Source organism: Acipenser ruthenus, unplaced genomic scaffold (genome assembly GCF_902713425.1).
Source record: "Acipenser ruthenus unplaced genomic scaffold, fAciRut3.2 maternal haplotype, whole genome shotgun sequence".
Lineage (NCBI taxonomy): Eukaryota > Metazoa > Chordata > Actinopteri > Acipenseriformes > Acipenseridae > Acipenser > Acipenser ruthenus.
The window spans coordinates 202,501-217,500 of record NW_026707609.1 but is presented as its reverse complement, the minus strand read 5'-3'; the positions used below and the strand labels follow the sequence as shown (position 1 = coordinate 217,500).

Here is a 15,000-nt window from a genome sequence, read left to right as displayed (position 1 = left end):
TATAATATTAATAACAGACTTCATTGAGGGGAGCTCTGAACCCCAGGACTGGGTGCAGCAGCAGCAGCAGGGCTAGTGTGAGTTTGTAACCCTGCTCAAACTCCTGGCTCCTGATCATTTCAATATTAATAATAATAACAGACTTCATTGAGGGGAGCTCTGAACCCCAGGACTGGGTGCAGCAGCAGCAGCAGCAGCAGCAGGAGGGCTAGTGTGAGTTTGTAACCCTGCTCAAACTCCTGGCTCCTGATCATTTCAATATTAATAATAATAACAGACTTCATTGAGGGGAGCTCTGAACCCCAGGACTGGGTGCAGCAGCAGCAGCAGCAGCAGCAGGAGGGCTAGTGTGAGTTTGTAACCCTGCTCAAACTCCTGGCTCCTGATCATTTCAATATTAATAATAATAACAGACTTCATTGAGGGGAGCTCTGAACCCCAGGACTGGGTGCAGCAGCAGCAGCAGCAGGGCTAGTGTGAGTTTGTAACCCTGCTCAAACTCCTGGCTCCTGATCATTTCAATATTAATAATAATAACAGACTTCATTGAGGGGAGCTCTGAACCCCAGGACTGGGTGCAGCAGCAGCAGCAGCAGCAGGGCTAGTGTGAGTTTGTAACCCTGCTCAAACTCCTGGCTCCTGATCATTTCAATATTAATAATAATAACAGACTTCATTGAGGGGAGCTCTGAACCCCAGGACTGGGTGCAGCAGCAGCAGCAGCAGGGCTAGTGTGAGTTTGTAACCCTGCTCAAACTCCTGGCTCCTGATCATTTCAATATTAATAATAATAACAGACTTCATTGAGGGGAGCTCTGAACCCCAGGACTGGGTGCAGCAGCAGCAGCAGCAGCAGGGCTAGTGTGAGTTTGTAACCCTGCTCAAACTCCTGGCTCCTGATCATTTCAATATTAATAATAATAACAGACTTCATTGAGGGGAGCTCTGAACCCCAGGACTGGGTGCAGCAGCAGCAGTAGCAGCAGGGCTAGTGTGAGTTTGTAACCCTGCTCAAACTCCTGGCTCCTGATCATTTCAATATTAATAATAATAACAGACTTCATTGAGGGGAGCTCTGAACCCCAGGACTGGGTGCAGCAGCAGCAGCAGCAGGGCTAGTGTGAGTTTGTAACCCTGCTCAAACTCCTGGCTCCTGATCATTTCAATATTAATAATAATAACAGACTTCATTGAGGGGAGCTCTGAACCCCAGGACTGGGTGCAGCAGCAGCAGCAGCAGGAGGGCTAGTGTGAGTTTGTAACCCTGCTCAAACTCCTGGCTCCTGATCATTTCAATATTAATAATAATAACAGACTTCATTGAGGGGAGCTCTGAACCCCAGGACTGGGTGCAGCAGCAGCAGCAGGGCTAGTGTGAGTTTGTAACCCTGCTCAAACTCCTGGCTCCTGATCATTTCAATATTAATAATAATAACAGACTTCATTGAGGGGAGCTCTGAACCCCAGGACTGGGTGCAGCAGCAGCAGTAGCAGGGCTAGTGTGAGTTTGTAACCCTGCTCAAACTCCTGGCTCCTGATCATTTCAATATTAATAATAATAACAGACTTCATTGAGGGGAGCTCTGAACCCCAGGACTGGGTGCAGCAGCAGCAGCAGCAGGGCTAGTGTGAGTTTGTAACCCTGCTCAAACTCCTGGCTCCTGATCATTTCAATATTAATAATAATAACAGACTTCATTGAGGGGAGCTCTGAACCCCAGGACTGGGTGCAGCAGCAGCAGTAGCAGCAGGGCTAGTGTGAGTTTGTAACCCTGCTCAAACTCCTGGCTCCTGATCATTTCAATATTAATAATAATAACAGACTTCATTGAGGGGAGCTCTGAACCCCAGGACTGGGTGCAGCAGCAGCAGCAGCAGCAGGGCTAGTGTGAGTTTGTAACCCTGCTCAAACTCCTGGCTCCTGATCATTTCAATATTAATAATAATAACAGACTTCATTGAGGGGAGCTCTGAACCCCAGGACTGGGTGCAGCAGCAGCAGCAGGGCTAGTGTGAGTTTGTAACCCTGCTCAAACTCCTGGCTCCTGATCATTTCAATATTAATAATAATAACAGACTTCATTGAGGGGAGCTCTGAACCCCAGGACTGGGTGCAGCAGCAGCAGCAGCAGCAGCAGCAGCAGGGCTAGTGTGAGTTTGTAACCCTGCTCAAACTCCTGGCTCCTGATCATTTCAATATTAATAATAATAACAGACTTCATTGAGGGGAGCTCTGAACCCCAGGACTGGGTGCAGCAGCAGCAGTAGCAGCAGGGCTAGTGTGAGTTTGTAACCCTGCTCAAACTCCTGGCTCCTGATCATTTCAATATTAATAATAATAACAGACTTCATTGAGGGGAGCTCTGAACCCCAGGACTGGGTGCAGCAGCAGCAGCAGGGCTAGTGTGAGTTTGTTCTACAGTTTCACCCAAGAAGATTGTCAATGTGCAGACATAAAAGATACGTTCCTGTATTCTTTATTTATTTAAAAAAAAAAAAAAAAAAAGTAATAATTCAAGACTGGGATGTAGATCTTCAAATCACGGTTAATTATCGCCTCAACTCGGAAACTATACGATGCGTTCCATTTCCCGAATGCCAAGCCGTTACCTCATTTCCGGCAGTTGAGGTCGACAAGTATTTCCTGCAGATGAGGTCAGCAGATCCGAGAAGATGGAGGCCGTCGTTAGTGAAACCGTAACTCCGGAGGATTTAATGGTGAGTTTTCTTGTCAAAAGACTGGTTTTCTGGTGTGGAGAACAGCGAGAACCGAGTCGGCTTACACTTCGGGGACGGTAGAGCGAAATGGAAATTAATTGTGTGTTGTTTTGTAAAGTGACGACGTCAATATCTCTGACCGAGTGTGGATGTTATTTTGTTTCCAGAAAGATTGGGCGTGGAGTCGTTTAAATTACAAGGCGTGACATTAAAATGTTTTAGATTGACCCTCTATATTTAAAAATGTTCATCTCTAACAGTATTGAGGTACAGCGGTGTGCAAATGTGTTTTGAAACACGTCCGTTAATTCTGTAGTGTTGTTTTCCTGTGCGTGGGACTGAAATAGTCAAATTAATTATTATTATTATTATTATTATTATTATTATTATTATTATTATTTATTTCTTAGCAGACGCCCTTATCCAGGGCGACTTACAATCGTAAGCAAATACAATTCAAGTATCACAGTACAAGTAATAATATAATTATTGATCGTATAATTCAGTTTGAAGACTTTAATGAGGCCACAAGTGCAATTAAATTTAAAACAGTAAGAGAAAAAGTACACCTAAGCCACACACGGTAAAACGCAGTCTTTAAGATGCCTAATTTAAAACACAAAGCGGTCTGACATTTTCACCCATCGTGAGAGGCTGTTGTTTCTACATCGCTGATTACTGAGCTGAAAATATTTTAGATAGCATTTTGTTAAATTGTTTTACAGCTGCACGTATATCTAAATATTTAACTTTTTTTCGTTTTTTATTTTCCAAATCTCTACCTCCTGTGACTGCGTGTTAACTAGTCGTGGTTGTTAAAGGTTTAAGATTTATTTTTTTTAAAAATGGTTTGTTACAAGTTTTAAGGAGATTTTTTAAATGCTGGACTTTGCTATCGGGGTACAGTCCAGACCGGGTATTTTTAATGCTGAAAATAATCTGTCGGGACATCCTGTTACACGAGTTAAAAAAAACACATCGATAAACTCAGCGTCTGTTCTGAAATAATAATTTAAGCGAATCGGGATCAATCAAGATTATTATTATTATTATTTATTTCTTAGCAGACGCCCCCTTATCCAGGGCGACTTACAATCGTAAGCAAATACATTTCAAGTGTTACAAGTAATACAATAAGAGCAAGAAATACAATAACTTTTGTTCAAGTGTGACAAACCACAATTCAATAATACAAGATGCGAAAGTATGTTAACGTGACGTTGTTTTGTAATGAACAGCATTTCTTTTCCTGAGTATAATTGGGGAAAACCGGTTAAAATCGGTTCAACGTACGTTTTTAAAGGGACGTCATGTGATCAAAAATAAAACCTGACACGTGTATGACACAGACAGGGAGACTGTCCCGTGTCCCCAGAATGCGAGTCTCTCAATAACCAGGCCGAATAATGTCGCTACAGAGTTTCAAGGCAATCGGATAGGCGGTTTTTGGGACAAATGCAAGGAGGCTGTGTGGTCCAGTGGTTAAAGAAAAAGGGCTTGTAACCAGGAGGTCCCCGGTTCAAATCCCACCTCAGCCACTGACTCATTGTGTGACCCTGAGCAAGTCACTTCACCTCCTTGTGCTCCGTCTTTCGGGTGAGACGTAGTTGTAAGTGACTCTGCAGCTGATGCATAGTTCACACACCCTAGTCTCTGTAAGTCGCCTTGGATAAAGGCGTCTGCTAAATAAACTAATAATAATAACTGATACACAGGTGCGTGCGTGTGTTCTATATATATTATTACCTGTGTATGGACGCCTCTAACGCGGTCCTGTATTAAAACAGCACTGACTAAAGCGCTTTGGAGTTGAGCTAGTCTAAAGTAACACAGCCCTTGTGTTTGTGTCTCTCATTCAGAAATTTGAAAAGAAGTACACAGCTGAACTGGCTAAAGGCTCTGTCTCCAAAGACAGCCAGTTTGAGTACGCCTGGTGCCTGATCAGAAGCAAGTACTCCAACGACATAGCCAAGGGCATCCTGCTTCTGGAAGGTGAGACACTGTCCCTGACCACATTCCGGCGCCTCCTTAAGACTCGCCTCTTCAGACAGCACCTGTAGAGCTCCTCTGTTTTCACCCTTCCTTAAATGCGCTTTACTTGCTCTTATCTGCTTCCGATTTTACTGCATTTAATCCTGTACTTGAGTACTGTAATCTGTCAAGTGTTATTTAATCTGTAGTATTTTGTATTTAATTATATCCTGATGTAACTATCACTGACTCCGTTATTGAATTGTATTTTGTCACACTTGTACTTGCTTGAACCAAAGTCATTGTATTTATCTTGCTCTTAATTGTATTATTACTTGTACTGTAATACTTGGAATGTATTTGCTTACAATTGTAAGTCGCCCTGGATAAGGGTGTCTGTGAAGAAATACATAATTATTATTATTATTATTATTATTATTCGTTTTTAATTGATTTCAAATTGGTGTTGACTGATTAATCAGAATTCTGTAAACTCTTAGCCTCATAACATACCAGGGATGGAAATAAGACTCCTGTTGCACAGCAGTTTGATCCATTCCTGGTTTCAATAGGAGTTTAATAATCACACACCTGAGCTTGTTGCCTAGACACACTGGGGCTGATCAAGCTGGTAGTAAAACCTGGACTGGATCAAACTGCTGTGCAATGGCTGTCTTACTTCCAGCCCTGAAGACTCCCATTGCGTAGCAGTCTCGCCCAGTCCAGGTTTTACTTCAAGCTTGATCAGCCCCAGTGTGTCTAGGGAACAAGGGCAGGTGTGCCTTGTTGTTAAACTCATAGTAAAACCAGGAATGGATCACACTGCTGTGTAACGGGAGTCTTATTTCCCATCCCCTGCAGATGAAATTATACTCGTGTGCTTTTCAATAACAAGTGAAATGCTTTTTTTTTTTTTTTTTTTCAGAGCTCGTGCACAAGGGGACAAAAGATGATCAGCGAGACTATCTGTTCTACCTGGCTGTGGCAAACTACAGACTGAAGGTACTGAGCGTCTCTCCCTCCCCACAGCCGACCGCGGGGGGGGGGGGGGGGGGCAAACTCAGTGCCCCCCGAGCTCTCTGTTACTTAATTGGTCTAATGATTTTATTAATTACACATTGAACCCTTCTCTCCCAGGCCTCCCACACACCTGGTGTACCTTGAAACAAAAAAATCAACTGTAAAAGCCCCTCCCTGCTCGGCTTCTCCCCTCTCCACGTCAAATCTCTTCTGTTTTGGTCTGCAGGAGTATGAGAAGGGACTGAAGTACGTCCGCGTTCTGCTGAAGAACGAACCGTCCAACACGCAGGGCTTGGAGCTGGAGAAGCTGATCAAGAAAGCCATGCAGAAAGGCAAGCAGCGGCTCACCGCTTCACTATACCTCCCTTATAATCACCTATATGATTTGTGTCTGTGTGTGTTTATTTAGCAGACCCCTTTATCCCAGGTGACTCACGCAGGTGTTACAGGGCAGCGCAGGGTTACAATGCAAGCTTCATATTGAAACACAGTGTAGTTTACAGCCAGTGCAAATAATAACACTACTAGAATCCAATATGAACTAGGATGCTATGTATAATAATAACACTACTAGAATCCAATATGAACTAGGATGCTCTGTATAATAATAACACTACTAGAATACAATATGAACTAGGATGCTATGTATAATAATAACACTACTAGAATCCAATATGAACTAGGATGCTATGTATAATAATAACACTACTAGAATCCAATATGAACTAGGATGCTATGTATAATAATAACACTACTAGAATCCAATATGAACTAGGATGCTATGTATAATAATAACACTACTAGAATCCAATATGAACTAGGATGCTGTGTATAATAATAACACTACTAGAATCCAATATGAACTAGGATGCTGTGTATAATAATAACACTACTAGAATCCAATATGAACTAGGATGCTGTGTATAATAACACTACTAGAATACAATATGAACTAGGATGCTGTGTATAATAATAACACTACTAGAATCCAATATGAACTAGGATGCTATGTATAATAATAACACTACTAGAATCCAATATGAACTAGGATGCTATGTATAATAATAACACTACTAGAATCCAATATGAACTAGGATGCTGTGTATAATAATAACACTACTAGAATCCAATATGAACTAGGATGCTGTGTATAATAATAACACTACTAGAATCCAATATGAACTAGGATGCTGTGTATAATAATAACACTACTAGAATCCAATATGAACTAGGATGCTCTGTATAATAATAACACTACTAGAATACAATATGAACTAGGATGCTATGTATAATAATAACACTACTAGAATCCAATATGAACTAGGATGCTATGTATAATAATAACACTACTAGAATCCAATATGAACTAGGATGCTCTGTATAATAATAACACTACTAGAATCCAATATGAACTAGGATGCTCTGTATAATAATAACACTACTAGAATCCAATATGAACTAGGATGCTCTGTATAATAATAACACTACTAGAATACAATATGAACTAGGATGCTGTGTATAATAATAACACTACTAGAATCCAATATGAACTAGGATGCTGTGTATAATAATAACACTACTAGAATCCAATATGAACTAGGATGCTCTGTATAATAATAACACTACTAGAATCCAATATGAACTAGGATGCTGTGTATAATAACACTACTAGAATACAATATGAACTAGGATGCTATGTATAATAATAACACTACTAGAATCCAATATGAACTAGGATGCTCTGTATAATAATAACACTACTAGAATACAATATGAACTAGGATGCTGTGTATAATAATAACACTACTAGAATACAATATGAACTAGGATGCTGTGTATAATAATAACACTACTAGAATACAATATGAACTAGGATGCTATGTATAATAATAACACTACTAGAATACAATATGAACTAGGATGCTGTGTATAATAATAACACTACTAGAATACAATATGAACTAGGATGCTGTGTATAATAATAACACTACTAGAATCCAATATGAACTAGGATGCTATGTATAATAATAACACTACTAGAATCCAATATGAACTAGGATGCTATGTATAATAATAACACTACTAGAATCCAATATGAACTAGGATGCTATGTATAATAATAACACTCCTAGAATCCAATATGAACTAGGATGCTATGTATAATAATAACACTACTAGAATACAATATGAACTAGGATGCTATGTATAATAATAACACTACTAGAATCCAATATGAACTAGGATGCTGTGTATAATAATAACACTACTAGAATCCAATATGAACTAGGATGCTGTGTATAATAATAACACTACTAGAATCCAATATGAACTAGGATGCTATGTATAATAATAACACTACTAGAATCCAATATGAACTAGGATGCTATGTATAATAATAACACTACTAGAATCCAATATGAACTAGGATGCTCTGTATAATAATAACACTACTAGAATCCAATATGAACTAGGATGCTCTGTATAATAATAACACTACTAGAATCCAATATGAACTAGGATGCTCTGTATAATAATAACACTACTAGAATCCAATATGAACTAGGATGCTCTGTATAATAATAACACTACTAGAATCCAATATGAACTAGGATGCTATGTATAATAATAACACTACTAGAATCCAATATGAACTAGGATGCTATGTATAATAATAACACTACTAGAATCCAATATGAACTAGGATGCTATGTATAATAATAACACTACTAGAATACAATATGAACTAGGATGCTATGTATAATAATAACACTACTAGAATACAATATGAACTAGGATGCTATGTATAATAATAACACTACTAGAATCCAATATGAACTAGGATGCTCTGTATAATAATAACACTACTAGAATACAATATGAACTAGGATGCTCTGTATAATAATAACACTACTAGAATACAATATGAACTAGGATGCTGTGTATAATAATAACACTACTAGAATACAATATGAACTAGGATGCTATGTATAATAATAACACTACTAGAATCCAATATGAACTAGGATGCTGTGTATAATAATAACACTACTAGAATACAATATGAACTAGGATGCTGTGTATAATAATAACACTACTAGAATCCAATATGAACTAGGATGCTATGTATAATAATAACACTACTAGAATCCAATATGAACTAGGATGCTATGTATAATAATAACACTACTAGAATACAATATGAACTAGGATGCTGTGTATAATAATAACACTACTAGAATACAATATGAACTAGGATGCTGTGTATAATAATAACACTACTAGAATCCAATATGAACTAGGATGCTATGTATAATAATAACACTACTAGAATCCAATATGAACTAGGATGCTATGTATAATAATAACACTACTAGAATCCAATATGAACTAGGATGCTATGTATAATAATAACACTCCTAGAATCCAATATGAACTAGGATGCTATGTATAATAATAACACTACTAGAATCCAATATGAACTAGGATGCTATGTATAATAATAACACTACTAGAATCCAATATGAACTAGGATGCTCTGTATAATAATAACACTACTAGAATCCAATATGAACTAGGATGCTATGTATAATAATAACACTACTAGAATCCAATATGAACTAGGATGCTATGTATAATAATAACACTACTAGAATACAATATGAACTAGGATGCTATGTATAATAATAACACTACTAGAATCCAATATGAACTAGGATGCTCTGTATAATAATAACACTACTAGAATCCAATATGAACTAGGATGCTATGTATAATAATAACACTACTAGAATACAATATGAACTAGGATGCTCTGTATAATAATAACACTACTAGAATCCAATATGAACTAGGATGCTATGTATAATAATAACACTACTAGAATCCAATATGAACTAGGATGCTATGTATAATAATAACACTACTAGAATACAATATGAACTAGGATGCTCTGTATAATAATAACACTACTAGAATCCAATATGAACTAGGATGCTATGTATAATAATAACACTACTAGAATCCAATATGAACTAGGATGCTATGTATAATAATAACACTACTAGAATCCAATATGAACTAGGATGCTCTGTATAATAATAACACTACTAGAATACAATATGAACTAGGATGCTATGTATAATAATAACACTACTATAATACAACATGAACTAGGATGCTGTGTATAATAATAACACTACTAGAATACAATATGAACTAGGATGCTATGTATAATAATAACACTACTAGAATCCAATATGAACTAGGATGCTGTGTATAATAATAACACTACTAGAATACAATATGAACTAGGATGCTATGTATAATAATAACACTACTAGAATACAATATGAACTAGGATGCTCTGTATAATAATAACACTACTAGAATCCAATATGAACTAGGATGCTATGTATAATAATAACACTACTAGAATACAATATGAACTAGGATGCTATGTATAATAATAACACTACTAGAATCCAATATGAACTAGGATGCTATGTATAATAATAACACTACTATAATACAACATGAACTAGGATGCTGTGTATAATAATAACACTACTAGAATACAATATGAACTAGGATGCTATGTATAATAATAACACTACTAGAATCCAATATGAACTAGGATGCTCTGTATAATAATAACACTACTAGAATCCAATATGAACTAGGATGCTCTGTATAATAATAACACTACTAGAATACAATATGAACTAGGATGCTGTGTATAATAATAACACTACTAGAATCCAATATGAACTAGGATGCTATGTATAATAATAACACTACTAGAATCCAATATGAACTAGGATGCTCTGTATAATAATAACACTACTAGAATCCAATATGAACTAGGATGCTATGTATAATAATAACACTACTAGAATCCAATATGAACTAGGATGCTGTGTATAATAATAACACTACTAGAATCCAATATGAACTAGGATGCTGTGTATAATAATAACACTACTAGAATACAATATGAACTAGGATGCTGTGTATAATAATAACACTACTAGAATACAATATGAACTAGGATGCTATGTATAATAATAACACTACTAGAATCCAATATGAACTAGGATGCTATGTATAATAATAACACTACTAGAATACAATATGAACTAGGATGCTATGTATAATAATAACACTACTAGAATCCAATATGAACTAGGATGCTCTGTATAATAATAACACTACTAGAATCCAATATGAACTAGGATGCTATGTATAATAATAACACTACTAGAATCCAATATGAACTAGGATGCTATGTATAATAATAACACTACTAGAATACAATATGAACTAGGATGCTGTGTATAATAATAACACTACTAGAATACAATATGAACTAGGATGCTATGTATAATAATAACACTACTAGAATACAATATGAACTAGGATGCTATGTATAATAATAACACTACTAGAATCCAATATGAACTAGGATGCTATGTATAATAATAACACTACTAGAATCCAATATGAACTAGGATGCTCTGTATAATAATAACACTACTAGAATCCAATATGAACTAGGATGCTCTGTATAATAATAACACTACTAGAATACAATATGAACTAGGATGCTCTGTATAATAATAACACTACTAGAATCCAATATGAACTAGGATGCAACAGGTTAGGATTAGAAGTTATCTCTACAGTGACTTGTTAGCAGTGCAATAGTGCATCAGCTGAGGGTCCAGTAGCGTGGCAGCAGTGTGGAGTAGTGGTTAGGGGCTCTGGACTCTTGACCAAAGGGTTGTGGGTTCAATCCCCAGTGAGGGACACTGCTGCTGTACCCTTGAGCAAGGTACTTTACCTAGATTGCTCCAGTAAAAACCCAACTGTATAAATGGGGAATTGTATGTAAAAAATAATGTGATATCTTGTAACAATTGTAAGTCGCCCTGGATAAGGGCATCTGCTAAGAAATAAATAATAATAATAATAATAATCAAGAGATCAACAAGGGCAGTCTAATATTACAATTAGTAATTCATAATGATAAGTAATCAGTGAACGATGTGGCTTGAAATGTGTGTTGTTTTTTTTTAACCTTGCAGATGGGCTTGTCGGCATGGCGATAGTCGGTGGGATTGGCCTGGGCGTGGCCGGGCTGGCCGGCCTCATTGGATTGGCTGTGGCCAAGTCCAAATAAGGGATTGGAAGACCCCGCCCCCTGCAGAACGCTCCAGACCCGAGGATTCCGAATCTCTCCACGCTGTTTGCATTTCACTTCGAATAACCAGACGCGCCTGAGCTTGATACCCGAACACACCGCGGCTGCGCCAGCTCCTAGAAAAACCTGGAGCGGGTGAAGCGGCTGTGCAACGGGAGTCTGATTGCCATCCCCGCAGCACCTGTCTCTGAAAAAAAAAAACAAGCCCTTTTAATTCAGAGAGGGGCAAATAGCGAGCTTGTCCTGTGCAGGGTGAAATGTTACTAAAATATATATATGTGCGTATGTTCCAATAAGTTTTATTTTAGCTTTTTACAAAACATCTGTAATGTAAAAAATCTATTTTTTTTTTTTTGCAAGACATTAATAGCCAAATATGTATAATTGAGTGTGTTTTGTAAATAAAATTGTATAACAAGTCTACTATAATTTAGTATTTAATCAGCTTTAGCAATTTCTATTTAACTGGAATTATTTTTATTTTTTTTTAGAGTTTTTCAGAACTGATAAACCCTTAAAAAAAAAAAAAAAAAAAAAATTAATGGCACACTGCATCCTGGATGATTATTATTGTTGTTATTATTATTATTATTTTTATTATTATTTAGTCATTTAGCAGACGCTTTTATCCAAAGCGACTCACAGAGACTAGGGAGGTGAACTCTGCATCATCAACAACTGCTGCTGCTGCTGCAGAGTCACTTCCAATAGGAGCTCGTTTGTTTGACGCCTGTGCTGGGAGGTTATTCTGTAGTTTCAGCAATAGTAAGAAAGTCTGGTAAGAAATTCAAGACAATGTGTTTTTATATGGGGTATAAAAATAAGGAGTCTGGCTGTTTGACCTCCTGAGCTTGGAAGAACGTTTTTTGATCTCTGGCAAACCTACAGAGACAGCCGTGTGCAAATCTATCAGACCCCCTCCAGAGGCGTCCCTCATCTCCTGTCTGTACCTGCCTGCATGAAAACCTGAGCGACTCGCAGAGGCGTGTTCTAAGAACACGGAGACAGTTCTGAGGTTCTGAGTTCCGGTTCTAAAAGGCTGCATTGTCTACCAGGTTCAGTCTGGGTATGGACAGCAGTGTGCAAATCTAGCACAACAGAGCTGTATAGATTGTGTGTTAACTTTGGCCCGAACTCCAAAAACTCCCTGGCCATCGATCTCTCAGTGCAAATAAAAAAATAGACAGCTTCTTCCTTTTTTCCAAAACCGGACGGGAACACGATAAGATAAGAGAGAGAGAGAGCGAGAGACAGAGGTGCAACAAGGTCACTTCTCTTGAGTCAATCATTAATTCGACAGACAAAGCCCAGAGTTTGTACAGGAAGTTAGAAGACAAGTTTAATAGTATAGAAAAAGAAAAAACTGTTTACTATTATAATCATCGCCCACTCTACTCCACTACTCCGCTCGCTCCACTGGCTCCCGATCTCCGCTCGCATCCAGTTCAAGACTCTTGTACTAGACTACAGATGCCTTGACCAGACTGCACCCAGCTACCTCCAGACCCTCATCTCTCCCTACACCCCCACTCGACCTCTCCGCTCCGCCTGCACTAGAAGACTGGCTCTGCCTCCCGAACCCGCTCCTTCTCCACCCTTGCTCCACAGTGGTGGAATGACCTTCCTACAGATGTCAGGACTGCCCAGTCCCTGACCACATTCCGGCGCCTCCTTAAGACTCACCTCTTCAAAGAGCACCTGTAGAACTCCTCTGTTTGTATCCTGGGACACTATCACCCTTCATTTAAATGTGCTTTATTTTGCTCTTATCTGCCCCCTATTTTACTGCATTTAATCCTGTACTTCAGAATACTGTAATCTGCCAAGTGTTTAATCTGTAGTACTTTGTATTTAATCATATCCTGATGTAACTATCACTATTTAATCATATCCTGATGTAACTATCACTATTACCTGCTGTATTATTGAATTGTGGTTTGTCACACTTGAACAAAAGTTATTGTATTTCTTGCTCTTATTGTATTACTTGTATTGTAACACTTGAAATGTATTTGCTTACGATTGTAAGTCGCCCTGGATAAGGGCGTCTGCTAAGAAATAAATAATAATAATAATAATAATAATAATAATAATAATTAAAAAAGAAAACGGTTCCCCATAGTAAAAGCACAGCAAAGTGTAATAAAGCACAGTGAAAGCATTGTAAAGCACAGAGAGGTCTGGTAAAGCATAGGGAAGCATTGTAAAGCACAGAGAGGTCTGGTAAAGCATAGGGAAGCATTGTAAAGCACAGAGAGGTGTGGTAAAGCATAGGGAAGCATTGTAAAGCACAGAGAGGTCTGGTAAAGCATAGGGAAGCATTGTAAAGCACAGAGAGGTGTGGTAAAGCATAGGGAAGCATTGTAAAGCACAGAGAGGTCTGGTAAAGCATAGGGAAGCATTGTAAAGCACAGAGAGGTCTGGTAAAGCATAGGGAAGCATTGTAAAGCACAGAGAGGTCTGGTAAAGCATAGGGAAGCATTGTAAAGCACAGAGAGGTCTGGTAAAGCATAGGGAAGCATTGTAAAGCACTGTATATCTCTCTGTTAGAAGCTTTTATGATGGAGGTTACAATGGAGCTCAGCCCCCATAGTGTTGAATTACCGAAACTGGCCCTGGATTGCAGTGAAACTGACACAGTGAAGCATGCCGGTATCTCTCATAAAGAAATAAAACCCGACGCTTGATGATATTATTATTATATTACTGTCAGAAACTCAAACAGGCCAGTCCCTGTGATCCCAGAATTCAAACATTCAAGTGTATATCGATTTCTTTATCATGTCATCTATCTATCTATCTATCTATCTATCTATCTATCTATCTATCTATCTATCTATCTATCTAATTCAAATTGGCTTTATTGGCATGACAAAAAATATTGTGTTGCCAAAGCACATATATAACCATAACCAGCAGCAGTTAGGGCTCTGGACTCCTGACCGGAGGGTCGAGGGTTCAATCCCAGGTGGGGGACACTGCTGCTGTACCCTTGAGCAAGGTACTTTACCTAGATTGCTCCAGTAAAAACCCAACTGTATAAATGGGGAATTGTATGTAAAAATAATGTGATATCTTGTAACGATTGTAAG

At 38.0% G+C, this 15,000-nt stretch overlaps 1 protein-coding gene across 1 annotated transcript; it reads left to right on the top strand.

Moving 5' to 3' along the window:
* Positions 1 to 2,585: 2,585 nt before the first annotated feature.
* On the top strand, positions 2,586 to 12,331 carry fis1 (fission, mitochondrial 1). The gene is made up of 5 exons (XM_059019141.1): positions 2,586 to 2,718; positions 4,578 to 4,710; positions 5,615 to 5,691; positions 5,936 to 6,041; positions 11,793 to 12,331. The coding sequence occupies exons 1-5, from the start codon at positions 2,674 to 2,676 to the stop codon at positions 11,885 to 11,887; spliced, it is 456 nt and encodes a 151-aa protein (XP_058875124.1). The 5' UTR covers positions 2,586 to 2,673; the 3' UTR covers positions 11,888 to 12,331.
* The last annotated feature ends 2,669 nt before the right edge of the window (positions 12,332 to 15,000 follow it).

Bases quoted from the DNA above. Each gene is read 5' to 3' on its own strand.
- fis1 (XM_059019141.1), top strand. From the start codon at position 2,674: ATGGAGGCCGTCGTTAGTGAAACCGTAACTCCGGAGGATTTAATG. The intron at 4,711-5,614 runs GTGAGACACTGT...TTTTTTTTTCAG, and splicing joins GGGCATCCTGCTTCTGGAAG to AGCTCGTGCACAAGGGGACA. The intron at 5,692-5,935 runs GTACTGAGCGTC...TTTGGTCTGCAG, and splicing joins TGGCAAACTACAGACTGAAG to GAGTATGAGAAGGGACTGAA.